A 20,844-nucleotide genomic window follows, 5' to 3' on the forward strand; every position below is an offset into this window, starting at 1 on the left:
AAGAGCTTATCAAGCTGCTGAGCCAGCAGGATAAGAACCATTTGTAACCCGACTCTGGTAAACTAATGCTTCTATTACCAATTTCATCAACAGGGGATACAGACAAGTACTCCAAGTGCACGTGAACCCCAAATGATTCGCACGTTACTTGGTATAGTGACGGCAAGGAAGGATCAGGTTCAGTCAAGCGTTATTTTTCAAATACGAATTTGAACACAACAAACTTTGAAAGGTGTTAAGATAGAAAGACCAATGAAGTGTTACCGGTAGCCAATGGAACTAAACTACAACTAGCACATAAAACTAACTTTTTAATATTAAAACCATGCTCATTGATGGTATTGTAATGTGTGGCTTTGTTTTGGCTGTATTTCAGGAAAATACTTTTAAGTCTAGAGCCGAACTACGGAACAGCAACTTTAGAATATATAGTAGTTAATTAGGTATAAACGTTATACCTACAGCTGATAAGCAATTCATTCAGTTGCATTTGAATTTCCTATATTTGTTCATAATATACGACGCTTCCTACGTCTGTAACCAAGATTTCAAGTTTTAACCACTATTTATTATCACTATATAACTGTTAGCATATGACTGAGGGATGGACGAGTTATTAGTACTTCAGTTTAATCGAAATTTATTATTCATAACTTTAATAACAAAATAATTTTGCAAGTAGTTGTCAGTGCTTGAAATATGGACACTTATTAGTTTCGTTCACCTCTGCTTTAGAAGACTTAATAATTATGATAATAAAAAGATTAGTGTATTAATCATTTCTGCAAACCTTTCTAGATATGCCATCCCTTACTTCAAGCCATTCATTACACATTACACATTCGCACCATGCACATAGGTGCCGGTGACAGTTTATTGTTCAAATTAAGCAAGATATTTGTTTGAATAATCTTACTGGTAAAACAAAAGTCCTAGGTCTCTAAATACAATAGATGATAATTAAGTACATTAAAGTTTAGCTGGACTAGTTTATGGTGACAACGGTCAAGTGATGTCTTGCTTTTGGTCGCGAACGATGACTTGGGGGGGAAGACTTTGGTTGTGGAGACAGAACTATAACATCATCCTCTCCTCCGTCCATGAAATGGGTACCGCTCCTGATAGGTACAGGGAAGAGCTGCTTATCAGAGGGAGGAGAATCGCAAATGATGATACAAGGACATCCGTCGCTGGAACTATCATTTCCAGGCTGCATTTCCAGATGGTGGTCAGGTACCTCAACTCCTTTCTTACATCTCTGGACGTCTGTGTACTCTTTGTGCTGAAGATCACTGCCAGTCATGAGGTGGTGAAGGCGATAACTTTTCTGGCTTTGTGGTGTGGGTGAGAGTGAATGTCTGCGATGTAATGTTCTTTTGGGAGAAGAAAGACAGTTTCCTCTGGATACAGGGGACAATGAGGATGTTAGTCTTGCCTTCTGGTGATTGCAGCAGCATCCTAATGAACTGCGATGTCGGGATCCGCTGCAAGATCTTCCACCTGACACCTTCAAACTCCCTAGTGGAGTTTTGATTGACAGCTCGAAAGAAGGTCTTGCCCGTGGGGTGGGGTTTCTCTTTCTCCGGTGGGTCAAGTTGCTGCTCAAATGCTCTTCTGTGTCTCCCAATCTTGTGCTTTTTGAAGCACTGAGTGAGTGACTTTTCCGCCTTTCGAGGTCCTGGCCAGTTTTGCTGGAATGATGCTCAAGACATCTTGGTGGAGAGAAGTTAGGGGCAGGCTGTTTAGGCGAAGCCCCAAATACATCCCCAAAATGGTATGTCACAGCGTTGACGAAGTTCTTGGTGGTGCAACGATGTGATGGCGATTCACTTCTTACTTCGGAACGTGCCTTGGTCTTTTTTGTAGGTCTAACATGACCACTAAGGTGTACACTGTCAAGAAGAGCTGCAAGTTTCAAGTTTCCACGTATAGCTTCAGCATTTTGTGGGCTTTTTTTCATACCACCACCAACGTTACAGTTTTGTGCAGTAATGACCTTGTGATGATGGTAGCGTACAGGACCTTTAGTAGGATTACCGTCATCCATGTCTGGTTTTTGGGTCTTCCCTTTTCTGCTCCTTCGAGGTGATGAGAGGTTTTTAGTAAGTTGTTTATGATTTCGTTCAATACCAGTCTCCACTTCACTCTGTGGACCACAGTCTAAATGCACCATAGAAACTTTATTACATAAGGCAGGTAAGGTTTGCTGTTCATTATATTTTTTCGTATTTGTAGGTGTTTGATCTTTAGTACCGACTTTTGAATTACTATAATCTGTACAGGAATGTATTTCTTCATATAAATGTTCGTGACTCCCTTTCCTCGAAATTTCTGCAGGAACATCAGACTCCTGTCTACCGTAAGGTCCCTGAACGTGGCCTTCAACTGCTTGGGTGTTGACTATTTCACTTACATCATTTGAAACTTTATTCTCTCTATTTCGTCTAACGTTTTGTTTCATTTTGGTTTGTAGTGTACCCTTAGGATGCATTACCTTTGAGGATTTTGCTTTGATAACAGTTTGTGGATCTACCTCTTTTCCCTCAGGTTCCCCACGCTCAAGTAGGTTGGCCATCTGACTACCTGGAGCACCCAATCTATCGTCACAGTCTTCTTTTACGAACACTTTGGTGCAACCCTTCACTTCAGATTTCTTCCTAGAAGTCTCTGTCTTTACTTTCTCCTCCTTAGCTTTTTCAGTGTAGTGAAACAGTCCATTGGTCATGGATGGCACTGAAGTCCCGCTGCATATAGTGCTGACCTTTGACTCAGTCGGCCTCATGAAAGGTAGATTCTTGGTCGCCTTTGTTGCGTTGGCTGCAGCAGGTCCCGCCAGGACGGGGATGACGTCCGAGGCAAAGCGAGATAGAGCAGATGAAGCCTTATTCCGCTTCCTGTGGTTAGGCAGCACTGGCACATGATGCTCCTGGGTTGTCTCTAGAAATATTGAAGAGGTACTGGTGAGCAGAGATCATTCCTCTCTATGAAATGCGTATTTAAAAGAGCAAAATATGGATTAAAGATATGCATTTAACATAATCAGTATAATCCATAACTAAATGATAATAAAAAATGGAAAATGATAACTTTTGGCAAAGGCATTATGGAAATAGTAGTCAACAATCTACGAGCAGTGGAGGCATTAGCGGTATTCTGGATAGCTCAAATCCAAGTTGCTAATTGTGGATATACTACCGGTGGTGTGATAATCCCTGAAGGTAATGGAAAATGCCGGCCTGTTGAACGCACGTACGCACGCACACACACACACACACACACCAGCAACATAGATGAATTCAAGAAGTTCTGTGACAGTAGAGAATATTTAACAGATAGAGTCCACAAGTGTAAAACCTCCTCTCTGTAAAATACAGTTGGCTACTTACACACACTAAGTGTAAGTACCGGCTAGCAGAAATAACAATTGATATCCTAATTATCTTTTTTTTTTATCATCACGTCTCCTAAAGCAAAGGCGAACAAAACTAATAAAAAGTCAGGGTATTGAAGAATGACAGACACTTTATAGGTAAGTAGGTCCTTATTTCTGGTGAGACAGTACGGGAACATACACTACAACAGCCGATCAAAACCGTAGGCTTGTGGATGATAAAAGATGCCACAAGTCGCTGGTTAACTAAATTGATATTTGACGTATGACACGTAGCACAATCACTGGCATACTCCGCTAACTAGCTGACAAACCATTATTGTAAAGTATGAGGTAGAGTAATTTTATTGTTACACATATATGGAGTTACATATTTACAATCTTTCACACTTCCCTCTCGCCTATCGCTCATAGCAAAGTCTTGAGCGGACTTCTTGTTCTTAATCCGCTGTGAGCGGCGATGCACTGGTTCACTGGGGAGGATAGGGAATGGTACACGGTAAGGAGACCGTCTGTGAGACACTTCAGTGGACGGCAGAAACGGCGGTTCCTTCCACCATACACGACCACTGGATAACCGCACCTGGTAGTCCCGTGACCTGCGGTTACCCACTTTATCCCAACGAAGAGAAGTCGGATCCTGGATGCGAACTTACTCGCCGATCCTCAAACTAGGAAGGGGACAGGTGTGTTTCACTGTAGCGGGCTGCGGTATCCTGAGCTCGTTCAGCAGCTTGGCGGCCACTCCTCGAAGAAGGATTGAGGGTGAGCGTCCGGTGTGATCCGGGGTGTTGCGAAGCTCTAGCAGTCCCCGGTCGAAATCCTCGCAGTCATTGTTGCCAGGAGGAGCCACTCTCAGGATGAGGTGCTTCACAGATTTAACAGCAGTCTCAGCGTGGCCATTAGACTGCGATGACACTACGTGTCGGATTCCCCAATGATCGAGAAACGCTGCAACATCCCGACTCGTGTCCTGGGGCCCTCCGTCGGTCCTCAGACGCACGGGAATGCCTACGTCACGAAAGCCGGAAGTCGTGGATGGTGGCAGTAGACGTCGTATCGTTGCCGCACGATATCACAACAGGCCAACCAGAGAGATGGTCGAAGATGTCAAGAAAAGACTTCACTGATGCACTGAAGAAGTCGGCCGACGAGGACTCAAAGGGCCTGGTGGCATTGTCGTCACAGAGTAAGGGCTCCTGCTGTTGGCTAAGCTCCAATACCTGGCGCGGCTCGCACGCACGAACAGTGTTCACTATGTCCGAGTTGATGCCGGGACAGAATACAGCCTGTCTTGCACGTCGCTTGGTAGCCTCCGTTCCTCGGTTGGCTGTCGCGGAGGCGATCTAAGATTTGGCGACTTAACGCAGGAACAACGACACGTGCCCCGTAAAGGAAGAGGTCCCCATCACAGTAGAAGTCCCCACGCAGAGATATGTTCCTACCGGTGCCGAGGGAATCAGTTCCTCACAGTCGATGAGCCTGACGTAGGAAGGGTCGTCTCGAGCCGCAGTCCGTAGATCCTTCAATACCTTGTAGTCGTCAGGTGAAAGCTGTGAACGCTGGGAACTGTATGGCCCGTAAAGTAAAGACGGTCCTGATGGAGACATTGGTTTCTGCGTTCAGCGCTTCGTTCTCTGGGGTGAAACGGCTTACAGGAGGGCGGAACACAGCATCTGGGATACAGAGCTGCTTACCCGCGCGCCAGGCTGCTATGGAAAGATATGCTGAAAGCTACACCTTCAAGCGCTGGAGAGTAGGGTTTTCAAGAGTATCCAGCGAGTAGTGGTTACGGATCGGTAAGAGTGGGCAATGGTCAGTGACTTAACTCGAAGTGTTGCAGGTCGACGATGTAAAGCATGCACTTCGATATGGCCCATACCTCAGCCAACAGTTTGAGCTCGATGGTGGCACATCGTGTCTGCGTCGGTCGGGGACCTAGAGCCACACTGAGCGAGTCGGAACTTCCCCCGACCATGGTCTTGTAGTAAAGCATATCTAATGTCATACAAGCGGGAGGCATTAGTCTGAAAGACGGTGGGCAAGGCTGGGTTAAACAGAGAGGACGGACGCACTTGACAGGTCCTCTTTCACACGCTGGAACGCCTCGTATTGGTCTGGAGTCCAAAGGAAAGTCCTCTTGGGGATCATCTCAGTGGCTGTGCAGCTGCGGAAACGTCTGGAGAAAATTCTGCCAATTGGTTGACGAATCCCATGAAGGACCGAAGGTCAGTTAGGTTGGCAGGAGTTGTGAATTCCTTGATGGCAAGGACCTTTTTCGGATCGGCTGCTATGCCTTCCCTGAGAGGGTATAACCAAAGAAGGATAATGAAGATTCGGCGAGAATAAATTTGTCGGTGTTGAGAGTGATCCCTTGCTTCCAGCACCTGGAGAGTAGGTCGTGGATGCAGCGGAGGTGGGTGAAGTAGTCCTCATCTATGACTTTCATACAATTCCTCATACCTTGTAGAGCGATATCGCCTCAGACAGGAAGAGTCTCCATAGCGCCAAAACCCATGGGGCTTCGGCGATATCTGAAGCGTTCGTTTGGAGTGATGAACGTTGTCAGCGGCTGCTGCTCCTCGGCGAGCTCGATCAGCTAATAGCCACATAGAGCGTCAATCGTGGTCAAGAAGCGCGCCTTCGGGTCTACGCTGTGATTTGCTGCACAGGACGTTGCGTTGGACGTGACACCTGGCTATCTAACTTAGACAGGTCGGTGGTGATTCTAACTCCACCTTTGTTCTTGGCAACGACTACGAGTGGGTGGCACCATGGAGACGGGTCATCAACTCACCGACTCACGGAAAGCAAGGGGAATCAGCCGAGGGGTATGGAGGTGAAGGGTTTCCCATCTTCCCTCAGGTGAATCTTCACGGGGTGCCTATCATCGGCTTCAGTGGCGCGGCCCACAACGCGTCCTTTGTCACTAGCACGTCACTGAATTCCTTCAGGAAATATTCTCGAGCAGCTGAAGGGGACATTTTGCTAGTGAGAAGGAACGTTGGTGACGTAGAGGAATGTGGTGCAACAACAGGATCGTCACTGCTCACTGCGCGAAACCTGTTGACTTGCTTCACCTCGAGAATGGACTTAGGAAAGTCCTTGGAGATGATAGCCAACTCCTGGCAGTGTTTGTATGACAACAGAGGAGTCGGAACGCCATCGTGCACGACCTCTTGCTAAAGGTATTATCCGCTTGGAAAGATTCTAAAGCTGGAATCATATCGCAACCGTCAGTTGTGAAGCGTCTAATCTTGTGGGGTGGTTCGAGTTTAGGCTGGGAAAGTCACAAACGTTGCAGATGTAGGCTTATGACTAGCATCAGCACCAGTGTCGGGAATCATCCATAAGCGAGATGACAGTACCATGGGTGATGGTGACGCTGATAGGCTGAGGGAAATCAGTCCTGGAGCGCGCGGGTTATCTCATCTAACTGATACGGCTCGGGTCCTGTTTTGCATGACCAGGGGACTGTGTGCACGACCCACTTGTGGAAGAGCGCTGCACATGCTGCCTTCGTTGTCCCTTGTTAGATTCTACCTTGTTAGATCAGTGGCCCTTATGGCCACAACTGTTGCACACCGCCTCGGCAGCTGGGCATGACTGCGACCCGTGCTGCTTACCGCACCTGTTACAAAGGGTACTGGGCGGGAAAATAGCCGTAGCATTGTTGGCTTTCTTTCCCTTCTTGTACTGCGTCATGGCCCTCACTGCTGTTTGGGGAGCCCGCAGGGCTGAAGTTACGCACCTTGCGGCCTCATAGGAGCAACATGTCGTCACTACATCCTGCAGAGAGGAGGAAGTGTCAAGGGAGATGAGGCGTAGCACCAGCTCCTTATCCTTGACGCCCATTAACATCACGTTTGATTTGAGTTTCCTCACATTCCTGGCGGTGACCTTTACAGATATCGATTTCCTCGGATGCTCTCTTCAGGCGTACGTAGAAATCATCAAAAGATTCAACTTCCATCTATTTGCAACTGAAAAGTTTCCGCCTACGCAGAGCTTCATCACGCAGTCCCTCGATATGCTATTTCAAAACGTCGAGCACTCCCTCCACAGACGACGCGGAGTTTAGGGGCACCTGCAGTGTATGCTCTATGAAGCGCAGTCTCGAGAGACAACACACGTAGCTATATAAGCTGCTTTTGTTGTGGTAAGCTCTGTAGATCCACCATTGTAGCATAGTCCGTCCATCTCCGTCTTAAATCTCTGAAGTTCTGGTATGTAATATCAGGTGTGGGCGATAGTGGTGGCTGGATGGGAGCTTTTAGTGGTGCAAGAGTGGAAGGACGCGCAGGTGGCGTCGAGGGAATGAATCCTGTGTCAACACTGTTGACGGTGCAAGAGTTGACAAAACGTGTGCCCGGTGTGGCAAAAGTCTTAAGAAGAGAGCCTTCCTCCTCCCTTCTTCGCATTTCATTATCCTTACGCTGTTGTTCATCTCCCCTGCACTGTTGTTCAATCCACCTTATGAATGAAACCAGGTGAAGGAGAACGGAAAGCACAAGATGAAGCGGGTTTGGAGTCGTGGGAGGTAGGAGATTCCCAAGAGGTAGCAGCTTGCTGCTGCTGACGGTGCTTACCGCGAGGCATATTTGTGCACTGTGTTTATTCCTGATACAAGCCAACGCCTCAACAGTTCGAACTGGTTGTACACATCAACACAGGCAACATTAAAAGTCAATAAAAAAAAAGTCGGTGCGTGTGCGTACATGTGCGTGGCGAGACTGCGGCACTACTCGAAAATTGAGAGGGATTGGACGCACGCTCCGCCAACCAGGAAACAGAGGGTTCACACATCACCCAGAGGATGGCCACGAAGGAAACAATACATACAACATTGCACTTCACTTGCAATTACACTCCACCCGTGGAAAAGCACAAACACTGTCACTGCACGCTCATACCCTCATGAATTACACAGTAAAAAATCACGGGACACAAGTTGGCTGGAGAGGTATCTTGATACTGTTCCGCACCGAGACGCACCAACTTGTCCATATCCTGATCACTGCACCATGTATGCTGGTGTGAGTAAAGTCAGGGTATTGAAGGATGACTGAAACACTTTGTAGACAGGTAGGTCCTTATTTCTGATAAGACAGTAAGGGAACATGCAGTACAACCATGCACGAGTACAACAGCTGATCAAAACTGAAGATGCCACTTGTCACCGGCTAATTGAATTAATATACAACGTATGAGACGTAACACATTCATTGGCATATGCCACTAACTAGCTGACATGATAGAATTATCATAAAGTATGAGGTAGAGTAACCCTATATGTTGCACACAAAAAGGGTTACATAACCCCTAGAGGTAGCTATTAGCACCAGCCCGTAGTGGAGACAGCTGGTAATGCACTACTGAATGGGACCAGTCAATATCGCCAGCCATTGTTGGATATAATACTGATAGGTTTCTACTATCCGAGGCCAGCTGACAGTGCTAGACACTGGTACAGAAAAAACTCGTAATACACGGCAGGAACTACAAATAGGCTTTTGGGAAATAATTCCTCATACTACCCTTCTGAAATACCTAGTTTGCAAGGTAAGGGGGCGAGGCGGAGTACATACACAGGAAACATTGGAGTATTTCGGAAGTATATATTCATGGGAATAGCGTCAACTTACCTGATTTAGTATGGCGGGGTCAGACTTAAGCTAGAGACATTGCCATCACGGTCATTAGTTGCCGGGATATAGGGGATCCACCATCCTTATCTTATACAATCCGAATTTCATGCACCAACGAAGATAATATGTTGGCATATATACCTAGTGTTAAGTGGTACAGTCAAACATTGGGAAGACGGAAAACAGAAATGTTTGATCCAAACTGGTAAATGCTACTATAATGTTTATCTAGTTTTGTGTCGCAAGGTAAATAAACTATTATCCTTAGCCACTTGGGAGAGCGTAATAAGGCCATTAGCACTACAAAATCAGGCATGTAAGATACTGTTAGTCAAGGCAGGAAGATTTATCTAGCCAATCATACTGTTGTCCAACCTATTCCTTAATTCTTACTTACAAAACATCATAGGTATTGATAGGAAATCTAATACCATTCATCTCACATCAATGAGCAACAGGAGCTACACCCATCAAACCCCATCACTCACACATTACCAGCATCAGCATTTTTACAGAACCTTACTGTACTAACGCGGAGGTATATGAACACGAATATAGTGCATATGAACGCGCACTTATAGAACAAATAATGCCCTCCAACTGAAAGGATTCGAATCAGGACCTTTTGCGTGGTAGTTGCGTACACCTTGGACTAGCTTTGAAGAGAATAAACATTCCCAGCTTTGATAGAAAGTACTGACGATAGTGTCAGCCTATCTCAGTTAGTGGTGGAAGCGCTACCGGTGGTGTACTTACTGCTGGAGAGGCTGGAGACGAGAGCTTTGACTCTTCTGGGCAGTGGTGGTGGTAGATCCTTATGGAAACAGTGAGAAAACCTAACTTCAAAGCTGGCCATCCTCTTCCTCGGTATCACAACACACCAACTGAAATAAATGGATTATTTAAAACTGAATGCAGACAAACCACATCCCCCATTAACATACCAGCCCGTTCTCAGACAGTGTGCCGTTTCACAAAAACAAATGCATTTGATAAAAAATTTGCATCAAGTACAATAAGTAATAGACTTCCTTACACCAAGTACAATAAGTAATAAACTTCATAACACCAAGTACAATAAATAATGAACTTCCTAACACCAACCAAAAGAGGGATAGAATAGATATAAAACACAGGGGCGAGAGAGGCGAGAGTGGGATGAAGGAGTTAGAAAGGGAGAAAAAAAAAGCGGTGTGGCAAGACTACTGGGCAATTTTCTTGGCAAATGTCCTACCGCAATCACCCTCAACTTCCTAACGTTACCAAAATTTCATTTACAAAGCGGGGTTCCCCCATGGCAGCGTCCTCTCCAACGGGGTTCATAACCTACTCGGCAAATATTCTCCCTTCAGCACGGAACACGCGTGTGCCTCAACATGAAAAACTTTTGCGCAATCTACCACTCAGACGGTAGTCTTTAATAACACAGCCCCTGAACGGACCGACTTCAGATGCATTCACACTCAAGAGTACAAGTATATATATATCCCTGAGGACAGGGGAGAAAGAATACTTCCCACAGAGGGAGGAGTCATGCGGGGAGTGCTCATCCTCCTCGAAGGCTCAAATTGGGGTGTCTAAAGTGTCGATGTAACCAAGATGAGAAAAAAGGGGAGATAGGTAGTATGTTTGAGGCAAGGAACCTGGATTTTTGGCTCTTAGTGAAACGAAGCTCAAGGGTAAGGCGGAAAAGTGGTTTGGGAATGTTTTGGAAGTAAAGTCAGGGGTTGGCGAAAGGACAAGAGCAAAGGAAGGAGTCGCACCACTCCTGAAGCAGGAGTTGTGGGAGTATGTGATAGAGTGCAAGAAAGTAAACTCCAGGCTGATATGGGTAAAACTGAAAGTGGATGGAGAGAGATGGGTGATTTTTGGTGCCTATGCACCTGGACATGAGAAGAAAGATCATGAGAGGCAAATGTTCTGGGAGCAGCTGAGTGAGTATATTTACAGCTTTGATGCACGGGTTATAGTGATTTGAATGCAAAGACGAGTAATGTAGCAGTCGAGGGTATAATTGGTGTACATGGGGTGTTCAGTGTTGTAAATGGAAATGAAGAGCTTGTAGATTAATGTGTTGAAAAAGGACTGATGATTGGGAATACCTGGTTTAAAAAAAGAGATATACATAAGGATCCGTGTGTAAGTAAGGGAGATGGCCAGAGGGCATTAGTGGATTACGTGTTAATTGATAGGCGCGAGAAAGAGACTTTTGGATGTTAATGTGTCGAGAGCGGCAACTAGAGGGATGTCTAATTATGATCTTGTGTAGGCGAAGGTGAAGCTTTGTAGAGGTTTTGAGAAAAGGAGAGAGAATGTTGGGGTGAAGAGAGTGGTGAGAGTAAGTGAGCTTGGAAAGGAGAATTGTGTGAGGAAGCACCAGGAGAGATTGTGTGCAGAATGGCAAAAGGTGAGAGCAAATGACGTAAGGGGAGTGGTAGACAAATGGGATGTATTTAGGGAAGCAGTGATGGCTTGCGCAAAAGATGCTTGTGGCATGAGAAAGATGGAAGATGGGCAGATTAGAAAGAGTAGTGAGTGGTGGGATGAAGAAGTAAACTTGTTAGTGAAAGAAGAGAGAGGCGTTTGGATGAGTTTTCAGGGAAGTAGTGCAAATGACTGGGAGATGTATAGAAGAAAGTGGCAGAAGGTAAAGAGAAAGGTGCAAGAGGTGAAAAAAGAGGGCAAATGAGAGTTGGGGTGAGGAGTATCATCAAATTTTAGGGAGAATAAAAAGGTGTTTTCGAAGGAGGTAGATAAAGTGCGTGAGATAAGAGAACAAACGGGAACATCGGTGAAGTGGGCTAATGGGGAGGTGATAAGTAGTGGTGAAGTGAGAAGGAGAGAGTATTTTCAAGGTTTGTTGAGTGTGTCTGATGACAGAGTGGCTGATATAGGGTGTTTTGGTCGATGTGGTCTACGAAGTGAGATCAGGGAGAATGGTTTGGTAAACAGAGAAGAGGTAGTGAAGGCTTTGTGGAAAATGAAAGCCGGCTGGGCTGTGGGTTTGGATGGTATTGCAGTGGAATCTATTAAAAATCTATTATAGGGCATCAGATTGGGGAAGAGCAGTGTCGTTTCAGAAGCAGTAGAGGATGTCTGGATCAGGTGTTTGCTTTGAAGAATGTATGTGAGAAACACTTAGAAAAACAGATGGATTTGCATGTAGCATTTATGGATCTTTAGAAGGCATATGATAGGGTTAATAGAGATGCTGTGTGGAAGGTATTAAGAGTAAATGCTAGAAGCAGTGAAAAGTTTTTATCGAGAATGTAAGGCATGTATACGAGTACGACGAGAGGAAATTGATTGGTTCACAATGAATGTCAATTTGCGGCAAGGGTGTGTGATGTCTCCATGGTTGTTTGATTTGTTTATGGATGGGGTTGTTAGGGAGGTGAATGCAAGAGTTTTGGAGAGAGGGGCAAATATGCAGTCTGTTGTGGATGAGAGGGCTTGGGAAGCGAGTCAGTTGTTCCCTAATGGTACAGCGCTGGTGGGTGATTCGGGGGAGAAACTAAAGAAGTTGGTGACAGTTTGGTAAAGTGTGTGAAAGAAGAAAGGTTAAAGTAAATGTGAATGAGAGCAATGTTATTAGGCTTAGTAGGGTTGAGGGACAAGTTAACTGGGAGGTAAATTTGAATGGAGAAAAGCTGGAGGAAATGAAGTGTTTTAGATATCTGGAAGTTGATTTAGCAGCAGATGGAACCATGGAAGCGGAAGAGTCACAAGGTGGGGAAGGGGCGAAGGTTCTGGGAGCGTTGAAGAATGTGTGGAAGACGAGAACGTTATCTCAGGAGCAAAAATGGGTATGTTTGAAGGAATAGTGATTCCAACAATGTTATATGGTTGGGAGGCATGGGCTGTAGATAGGGTTATGTGGAGTAGGGTGAATGTGCTGGAAATGAAATGTTTGAGGAGAATATGTGGTGCGAGGTGGTTTGATCGAGTAAGAAATGAAAGGGTAAGAGAGATGCGTGGTAATAAAAAGAGTGTGGTTAAGAGAGCAGAAGAGGGTGTATTGAAATGGTTTATTCACATGGAGAGAAAGAGTGAGGAAAGATTGACAAGCAGGATATATATGTCAGAAATAGAGGGAACGAGGAGAAGTGGGTTTGAAGTGAAAGATTTTGAGCTATTGGGGCCTGAAAATACAGGAGGGTGAAAGGCGTGAAAGGAATAGAGTGAATTGGAACGATATGCTACACCGGGGTCGACGTTCTTTCAATGGATTGAACCAAGGCATGTGAAGCGTCTGGGGAAAGTTTTGTGGGGCCTGGATGTGGAAAGGAAGCTGTGATTTCGGTGCATTACACATGACAGCTAGAGACCGAGTGTGAACGAATGTGGCCATTGTTGTCTATTCCTAGCGCTCTCTCAGGCGCGCGCGGGGAGAGCTATTTCATATGTTCATGTCTGTATATATGTATATGTCTGTGTATGTATGTGTGTGTATACGTTGAAATGTATAGGTATGTATATGTGCGTGTATGGGCGCTTATGTATATACATGTGTATTTGGGTGGTGTGGGCCATTTTTGCGCTATCTCTCTGACGCAGGAGACAGTGACCAAGTATAAATGAATAAAATTATATATATATATATATATATATATATATATATATATATATATCATACAAACCTCCAACAGCCAGGATCGAACCCGGGACCCCTGTGCCACAGGCGGGAATGCTGCCGCTAGGCTATGGGCCTGGCTGATAGGAAATAACTATTAGAATACTATGTACTCAAATACCCTTCGTCTCACATTGGTGAGCAACGGGGTCTACACCGGTCATTTCCCAACAGGCGCACATAGCCAGCAGATAGCATTTTACCGAACCTAACTGTAAAACGCGGAGGTATATGAGTACGAACAAAGTGTATAGGAAATATAAGTCAGTTGATATACAACGAAGAGACGTAGCTAGGACGCCATTTGGTAAACATGCGATTGTCCAAGACAGACAAAGAGCGTATCTAACTTATCATGTGGACAAGAGGGTGAATTGTTCACAAATTTTATCAATAATACAGTTATCCACTTTGTAAAGACCTTCACTGATATTAAGATAATAATTCTTTGTGCATTTGATAATAGAACATTCAGTGGTATGTCTCGTGGTACTGGAGTTACAATAACCGAGATGGCATTACTCCAGTCAATACAATGATCATAGTTTTAAGCGTAATTAAACGAGGCATTTGATTCTGTTGGACTTAGAAACATAAATACAGTATTAGAACGGGACTCCAGTACCACGAGAAATATCAGTGAATCCTGTTATCAAATATATAAAGAAATATAATCTTAATATTAGTGAAGGTATATACAAAGTGGATAACATTATTGTTGATAGAATTCACCTTCTTGTCCACATAATAAGTTTATGATACGCTCGTTATGTCTTGGACAATCGCATGTTTACTAAATGGCGTCCAAGCTACGTCTCCGTCATATTTTAACTGACTTATATTTCTCTCTTGTCTCTCCCCTGATGATGTGATTATTACACGAAAGTGCACTTGGGAACTTATCGTGTTTCATTTTCCTCGTGGACTCATAGGAATATATATATAGGAATATATATATATAGGAATATATATATATATATATATATATATATATATATATATATATATATATATATATATATATATATATATATATATATATATATATATATTCTGAGTACAGAATGGAAAAAGGTGAGAACAATGGAAGTAAGGGGAGTGGGGGAGGAATGGGATGTATTTAGGGAATCAGTGATGGATTGCGCAAAAGATGCTTGTGGCATGAGAAGCGTGGGAGGTAGGTTGATTAGAAAGGGTAGTGAGTGGTGGGATGAAGAAGTAAGGTTATTAGTGAAAGAGAAGAGAGAGGCATTTGGACTATTTTTGCGGGGAAAAAATGCAATTGAGTGGGAGATGTGTAAAAGAAAGAGACCGGAGGTCAAGAGAAAGGTGCAAGAGGTGAAAAAGAGGGCAAATGAGATCCAGATCCAGAAATGCTATATACAAATCCATGTGCTTTTCTAAGTATTTCTCACATATGTTCTTCAAAGCAAACACCTAATCCACACCCTCTACCACTTCTGAAACCACACTGCTCTTCCCCAATCTGATGCTCTGTACATGCCTTCACCCTCTCAATCAATACCCTCCCATATAATTTACCAGGAATACTCAACAAACTTAAACCTCTGTAATTTGAGCACTCACTCTTATCCCCTTTGCCTTTGTACAATGGCACTATGCACGCATTCCGCCAATCCTCAGGCACCTCACCATGAGTCACACATACATTAAATAACCTTACCAACCAGTCAATAATACAGTCACCCCCTTTTTTAATAGATTCCACTGCAATACCATCCAAATCTGCTCTCTTGCCGGCTTTCATCTTCCGCAAAGCTTTTGCTACCTCTTCTCTGTTTACCAAATTATTTTCCCTAACCCTCTTACTTTGCACACCACCTCGACCAAAACACCCTATATCTGCCACTCTATCATCAAACACATTCAACAAACCTTCAAAATACTCGCTCCATCTCCTTCTCACATCACCACTACTTGTTATCACCTCCCCATTAGCCCCCTTCACTGAAGTTCCCATTTGCTCCCTTGTATTACGCACTTTATTTACCTCCTTCCAAAACATCTTTTTATTCTCCCTGAAATTTAATGATACTCTCTCACCCCAACTCTCATTTGCCCTCTTTTTCACCTCTTGCACCTTTCTCTTGACCACCGGTCTCTTTCTTTTACACATCTCCCACTCAATTGCATTTTTTCCCTGCAAAAATAGTCCAAATGCCTCTCTCTTCTCTTTCACTAATAACCTTACTTCTTCATCCCACCACTCACTACCCTTTCTAATCAACCCACCTCCCATTATTGCACGACAGCTAGAGACTGAGTGTGAACGGATGGGGCCTTTGTTGTCTTTTCCTAGCGCTACCTCGCACACATGAGGGGGGAGGGGGATGGTATTCCATGTGTGGCGAGGTGGCGATGGGAATGAATAAAGGCATGGGTATATATGTATGTGTCTGTGTGTATATATATATGTGTACATTGAGATGTATAGGTATGTATAATATGCGTGTGTGGACGTGTATGTATATACATGTGTATGGGGGTGGGTTGGGCCATTTCTTTCGTCTGTTTCCTTGCGCTACCTCGCAAACGCGGGAGACAGCGACAAAGCAAAATAAAAAAAAATAGAAATATATATATCAACATATACATACATATACATACCCAGACATTACATACATACACATATACATATTCATTCTTACTTGCCTTCATCCATTCCTAGCACTACACAGCCCCACATGAAAACAGCATCGCATCCCCTGCTTCCGCGAGGTAGCGCCTGGAAAACAGTCTCTTAACTGTCAAGTGTAATGCACCGAAACCACAACTCCCTATAACACACCTTTCCATGGTTTACCCCAGACCTTCACATGCCTAGGTTTAGTCCATTGACAGCACGTCGATCCCGGTATACCACATCGTTCCAATCAACTTTATTCCATGCACGCCTTTCACCCTCTTGTATGTTCAGGCCCCGATCGCTCAAAATCTTTTTCACTTCCTCCTTCCACATCCAATTTGGTCTCCCGTTTTTCCTTGTTCCCTACACCTCTGACACATACATCCTCTTTGTCAATCTTTCCTCACTCATTCTCTCCATGTGTACAAACCATTTCAACACACCCTCTTCTGCTATCTCAAACACTTTTTATTTCACACATCTCTCTTACCCTAACATTACTTCCTGGAGCAAACCATTTCACACCACATTGTCCTCAAACACTTCATTTTCAACACATCCACCCTCCTCTGCACAACCCCATGGCATATAACATTGTTGGAACTACTATTCCTTCAAACATACCCATTTTTGCTCCCAGAGATAACGTTGTCTCCCGCACATTCTTCATCGCTCCCAGAACCTTCGCCCCCTCCCCCATCCTGTGATTCACTTCCGCTTCCATGGTTCCATCCGCTGTTAAATCCACTCCCAGATATCTAAAACACTTCACTTCCTCCAGTTTTTCTCCACTCAAATTTACATCCCAATTGACTTGTCCCTCAACCACCTTGCTCTTATTCATTTACTCTCATTTTTTTTCCTTTCACACACTTTTCCATACTCGGTCAACAACCTCTGCAGTTTCTCACTTGAATTAGCCACTAGAGCTAATAACTGACTCGCTTCCCAGGACCTCTCATCCACAACAAACTGCATACTCGCCCCTCTCTCCAAAACTCTCGCATTTACCTCCCTAACCACCCCATCCATAAACAAATTGAACTACCATGGGGACATCACACACCCCTGCTACAGACAGACATTCAATAGGAACCAATCACTTTCTTAAACCAATCACATGCCTTACATCCGCCATTGTGGCGGTACAGAGAATAAAACCTATCAGCATAGCACAAGAGGAGCTGTGGAATTCTGGGTGGTTTGATGTAGAATTTAGCAAAGAGAGGAACCGCACAAGATAAAGCAACCCTGAGCAGCCTGCACCTGCCGGAGAGGTGATATCTACAATCCCTCTCACATTGACCCATAAACCTTACGTCCAAATTGCGCTTGCTGAAGTTCCAGAGATACGAAGAAAGCTCTACGATTCCTCACAAATGAAAAAAAAAAAAAATATCCCTACGACAATATCCGCAACTGTAAATGAAATGAGCTGCGCATATTTAGGGGAATTAACACACACACACACACACACAAAGGAAAATGGTAGATCATGAAGATAAACTAGATATTCACACCTGCACAGCAGCGCTACCAGTGCAACAATGGCATCCATGGATCCTCAAGTCCCTGATAAAGGCTCCATATTCATAGATTTATACGATGATTCCTCGCTTAGCCAGTTTTCTTCAGAAGGTGATAATCATCATTACACTCACATATGCACTCGCGCGGGTTTCCTTGGTGTAGTGATTAACTTTACTAACCATTAATCAGAGCCCGCTCGGGGTCGTCCTCGCATGGGCGCAGCAGTATGCCCACAGCCGACCCAGGTGTTTATCCTCCCTCAGTGGGTTCCTGGCACAAACTTTGTAACGCAAATAGTAACCACAATCTGCTCGGGTATATAAATGATGCACCAACAATAGGCAACCAGCAAATTAATCCCTACACTTTCAGTAAATTTTATAACTATCATCAATTTCTTGACTGTTCCTCCTGGACGGACGATCCGGACACCATGTCTCAAGTAAACACCTTAAGTTGACCACCTAGTGAACCTTAAGGCTAACCATCCCTCCCATGCTATTATCAAGTTTTACATCGTAAAGCTTAAGAAAATTATACTATACAGCACCCGCTGTTGAATAGCTGTAACCCACAATCGCATGCTAGATATCACTTGCTGCTTAAGCATAACATCACACACCATCCATTGCACTTCGAAGCAGGTTATGTTCAACCTGGCAGACGCAGTTCCTACCGTGCCTGACCCTAATCGCTGCTAACTTGCCACTAGACAGTCACAACGCATCCTTGCCTCCTTCCTTCCCTTCCTCCATGGTTTTGGTCACAAGAATTTATACATTCAGATGATTTCTAGTATTGCATGCATGGCTTAACGAATTTCGTACAACAGTTTTAACATTTCCGGAGGTTTGTTTGGCAGTTATCTGCACTGCCCACAGAACATGCAGTAGGACCAAAAAGAACTTAGTTCATCAACCATATAAAAACCTATGAGCTATTTCAAACATTCTTCTCATCAGCACAGCATAGTACGATAGTTTTAATTCAAGAATCACGGGCTCGATACTTATGTTGAAGTCAAAAAGATGGGCATAGCTACATGAAGTGAAGAGAGACAGCTACTTACTTGGAAGGGATGTCCGTCGGTGCTAAACAGAATAGTACGATCCTTATGCTGATCGTCCTAAATACACCCGCACACACCAAGGATGATGACCACCACTGCCTCTGCACAAGTTACTTTCCTCTAAGGTGGATACAGCTAAATCATTCTCCGCAACTGTTATATTCTCAAACCAAATCAATAAATCACTATTCAAAGATACTTTTAGATACTCCAAAATCACGCAGCGCCGTTACATAATTTGTTTTATGTATCAGCAGTCTATAGATAAACATTTCTTCCAAATCCTTATTTCGTAGGTGAAATATATCATTATCCCACCAGTAAAGAGTGAAGCTGCCCACAAACCTTACTTGTTCTGGGTGAAGCCTATTCCAGCATCAACATTCACGAGTGAAGCTAGTCACACACATCACCAGTTGTGGGTGAAACCACCTCATCCATGACCCGTGTTACCACCACAAGTATCACCAGTCAGTGGATGAAATCCACAAACCGCCAGTGTTGGATGAAGCTAACAATCACAGGCATCGATGATCACGAGTGAAGCCACCCACACCCATGACCGCTGTTCAGTAAGGCCAACCATAATCATTTGTCGTGAAACCATGCAAACTAATGCACGTGGTATGTTACTGTTGATTATGCGTTTAATCAGTCATGATCTAAACGTCAACCACACATTACTACTCATGGGTCAAGCTGCCCACCACGGCACCTACAGTTCTGGGAGAAAGCGTACACAAATACCCTTCCTAAATAATCTGGTAAATACATACCACTTACCCGGAAAATATATATTACTGTAGCAGAACCATGTGATGAATAGTAGAATTGGTGCAGGCGACAACAAATAGAAGCAAAGGAGCAGTAGGTAAGAGTGGGACGCCGTGACCTCACCCCAGCGGTCGGGCAGACAAACAAACACGAAGTGAGTGTTGGGCCCGTGTAGTGTTGGCTCGAGCCATGACCCCCCACCCAACACCTGCTCGTTGTGACGACCCTTAGCACCTTTAACAGACTATTTCGTAATTGCCAAGAATCTTGCTTTAACAAAGGTATATACATACCATATGCTATATCTAAGATTATCTAATTCTTTGTAATAAACACGAACAGTCTAGCGTTTCACCATCTCATAATAGCAAAGGATGCAACGACTCGCAAAGGCCATGAATACTGAGTTGCCAATTCACGTTTATCTCGGGGCGAAGCCACCCGTATATTATAGACGTAATCGATTACATTGTTCTGCAACTTTCGCTCTGGCATACAAAAGACCTACCATACAGGTGCTAGATACGTCCTTGATAAGCAAAAAGATGACCTGATTTAACTATATTTTCCAACCACCACGGTAACCTGTAGACAAGTCGAACAGATTGCTGTTGATATCAGCAAGAAATACACCATACCCCGCTATACTATGCACCATACCTTGCTATACTATACACCATACTCAGCTATACTATATTACTTTATTTTTTACTGTTACAGAACTCCTCTCACTTCATTACCTATACACTCCACCAACTGCAAACACTAACATTACTGCAATGACTGTTATACCAAGAGGCATCATTCTAAATGAATGCCAGTGCTAAGCCGGGATCTCATGATTGTGGACGCTATTGCCGACAGACAAGCAGTCGCGTATAAAACATTCCTGTAAAAGTTGTCTTTTTGAATCCGAAGAAAGAAAGACGTAGGGATCCAGTTGGTATCAATTAACGATTCTCTCTCTCTCTCTCTCTCTCTCTCTCTCTCTCTCTCTCTCTCTCTCTCTCTCAAGAAAATACTTTCCAAGAAAGTGGGTATATCTTTCACCTCACAAAAATATACTGTGTAGTTACGCTCCTATTTTTCATTTTGACCTGTGGGTTCTTGTCGAGGCAGTGTGTAAAGGCGATGGGAACAGATTTTGGCTTA

The 20,844-nt window shown here is 44.1% G+C and overlaps 1 protein-coding gene across 1 annotated transcript; it reads right to left on the reverse strand.

The window, feature by feature from the left end:
* Positions 1 to 627: 627 nt before the first annotated feature.
* LOC139756408 (uncharacterized) lies at positions 628 to 19,858 on the reverse strand. The gene is made up of 3 exons (XM_071675834.1): positions 19,702 to 19,858; positions 9,796 to 9,923; positions 628 to 2,937 (listed from the first exon to the last, which is right to left on the reverse strand). Exons 2-3 carry the CDS (start codon positions 9,893 to 9,895, stop codon positions 986 to 988), a joined length of 2,052 nt encoding a protein of 683 aa, XP_071531935.1. The 5' UTR covers positions 9,896 to 9,923; positions 19,702 to 19,858; the 3' UTR covers positions 628 to 985.
* Positions 19,859 to 20,844: the final 986 nt, after the last annotated feature.

The sequence above is a fragment of the Panulirus ornatus genome, chromosome 21 (assembly GCF_036320965.1).
Source record: "Panulirus ornatus isolate Po-2019 chromosome 21, ASM3632096v1, whole genome shotgun sequence".
Lineage (NCBI taxonomy): Eukaryota > Metazoa > Arthropoda > Malacostraca > Decapoda > Palinuridae > Panulirus > Panulirus ornatus.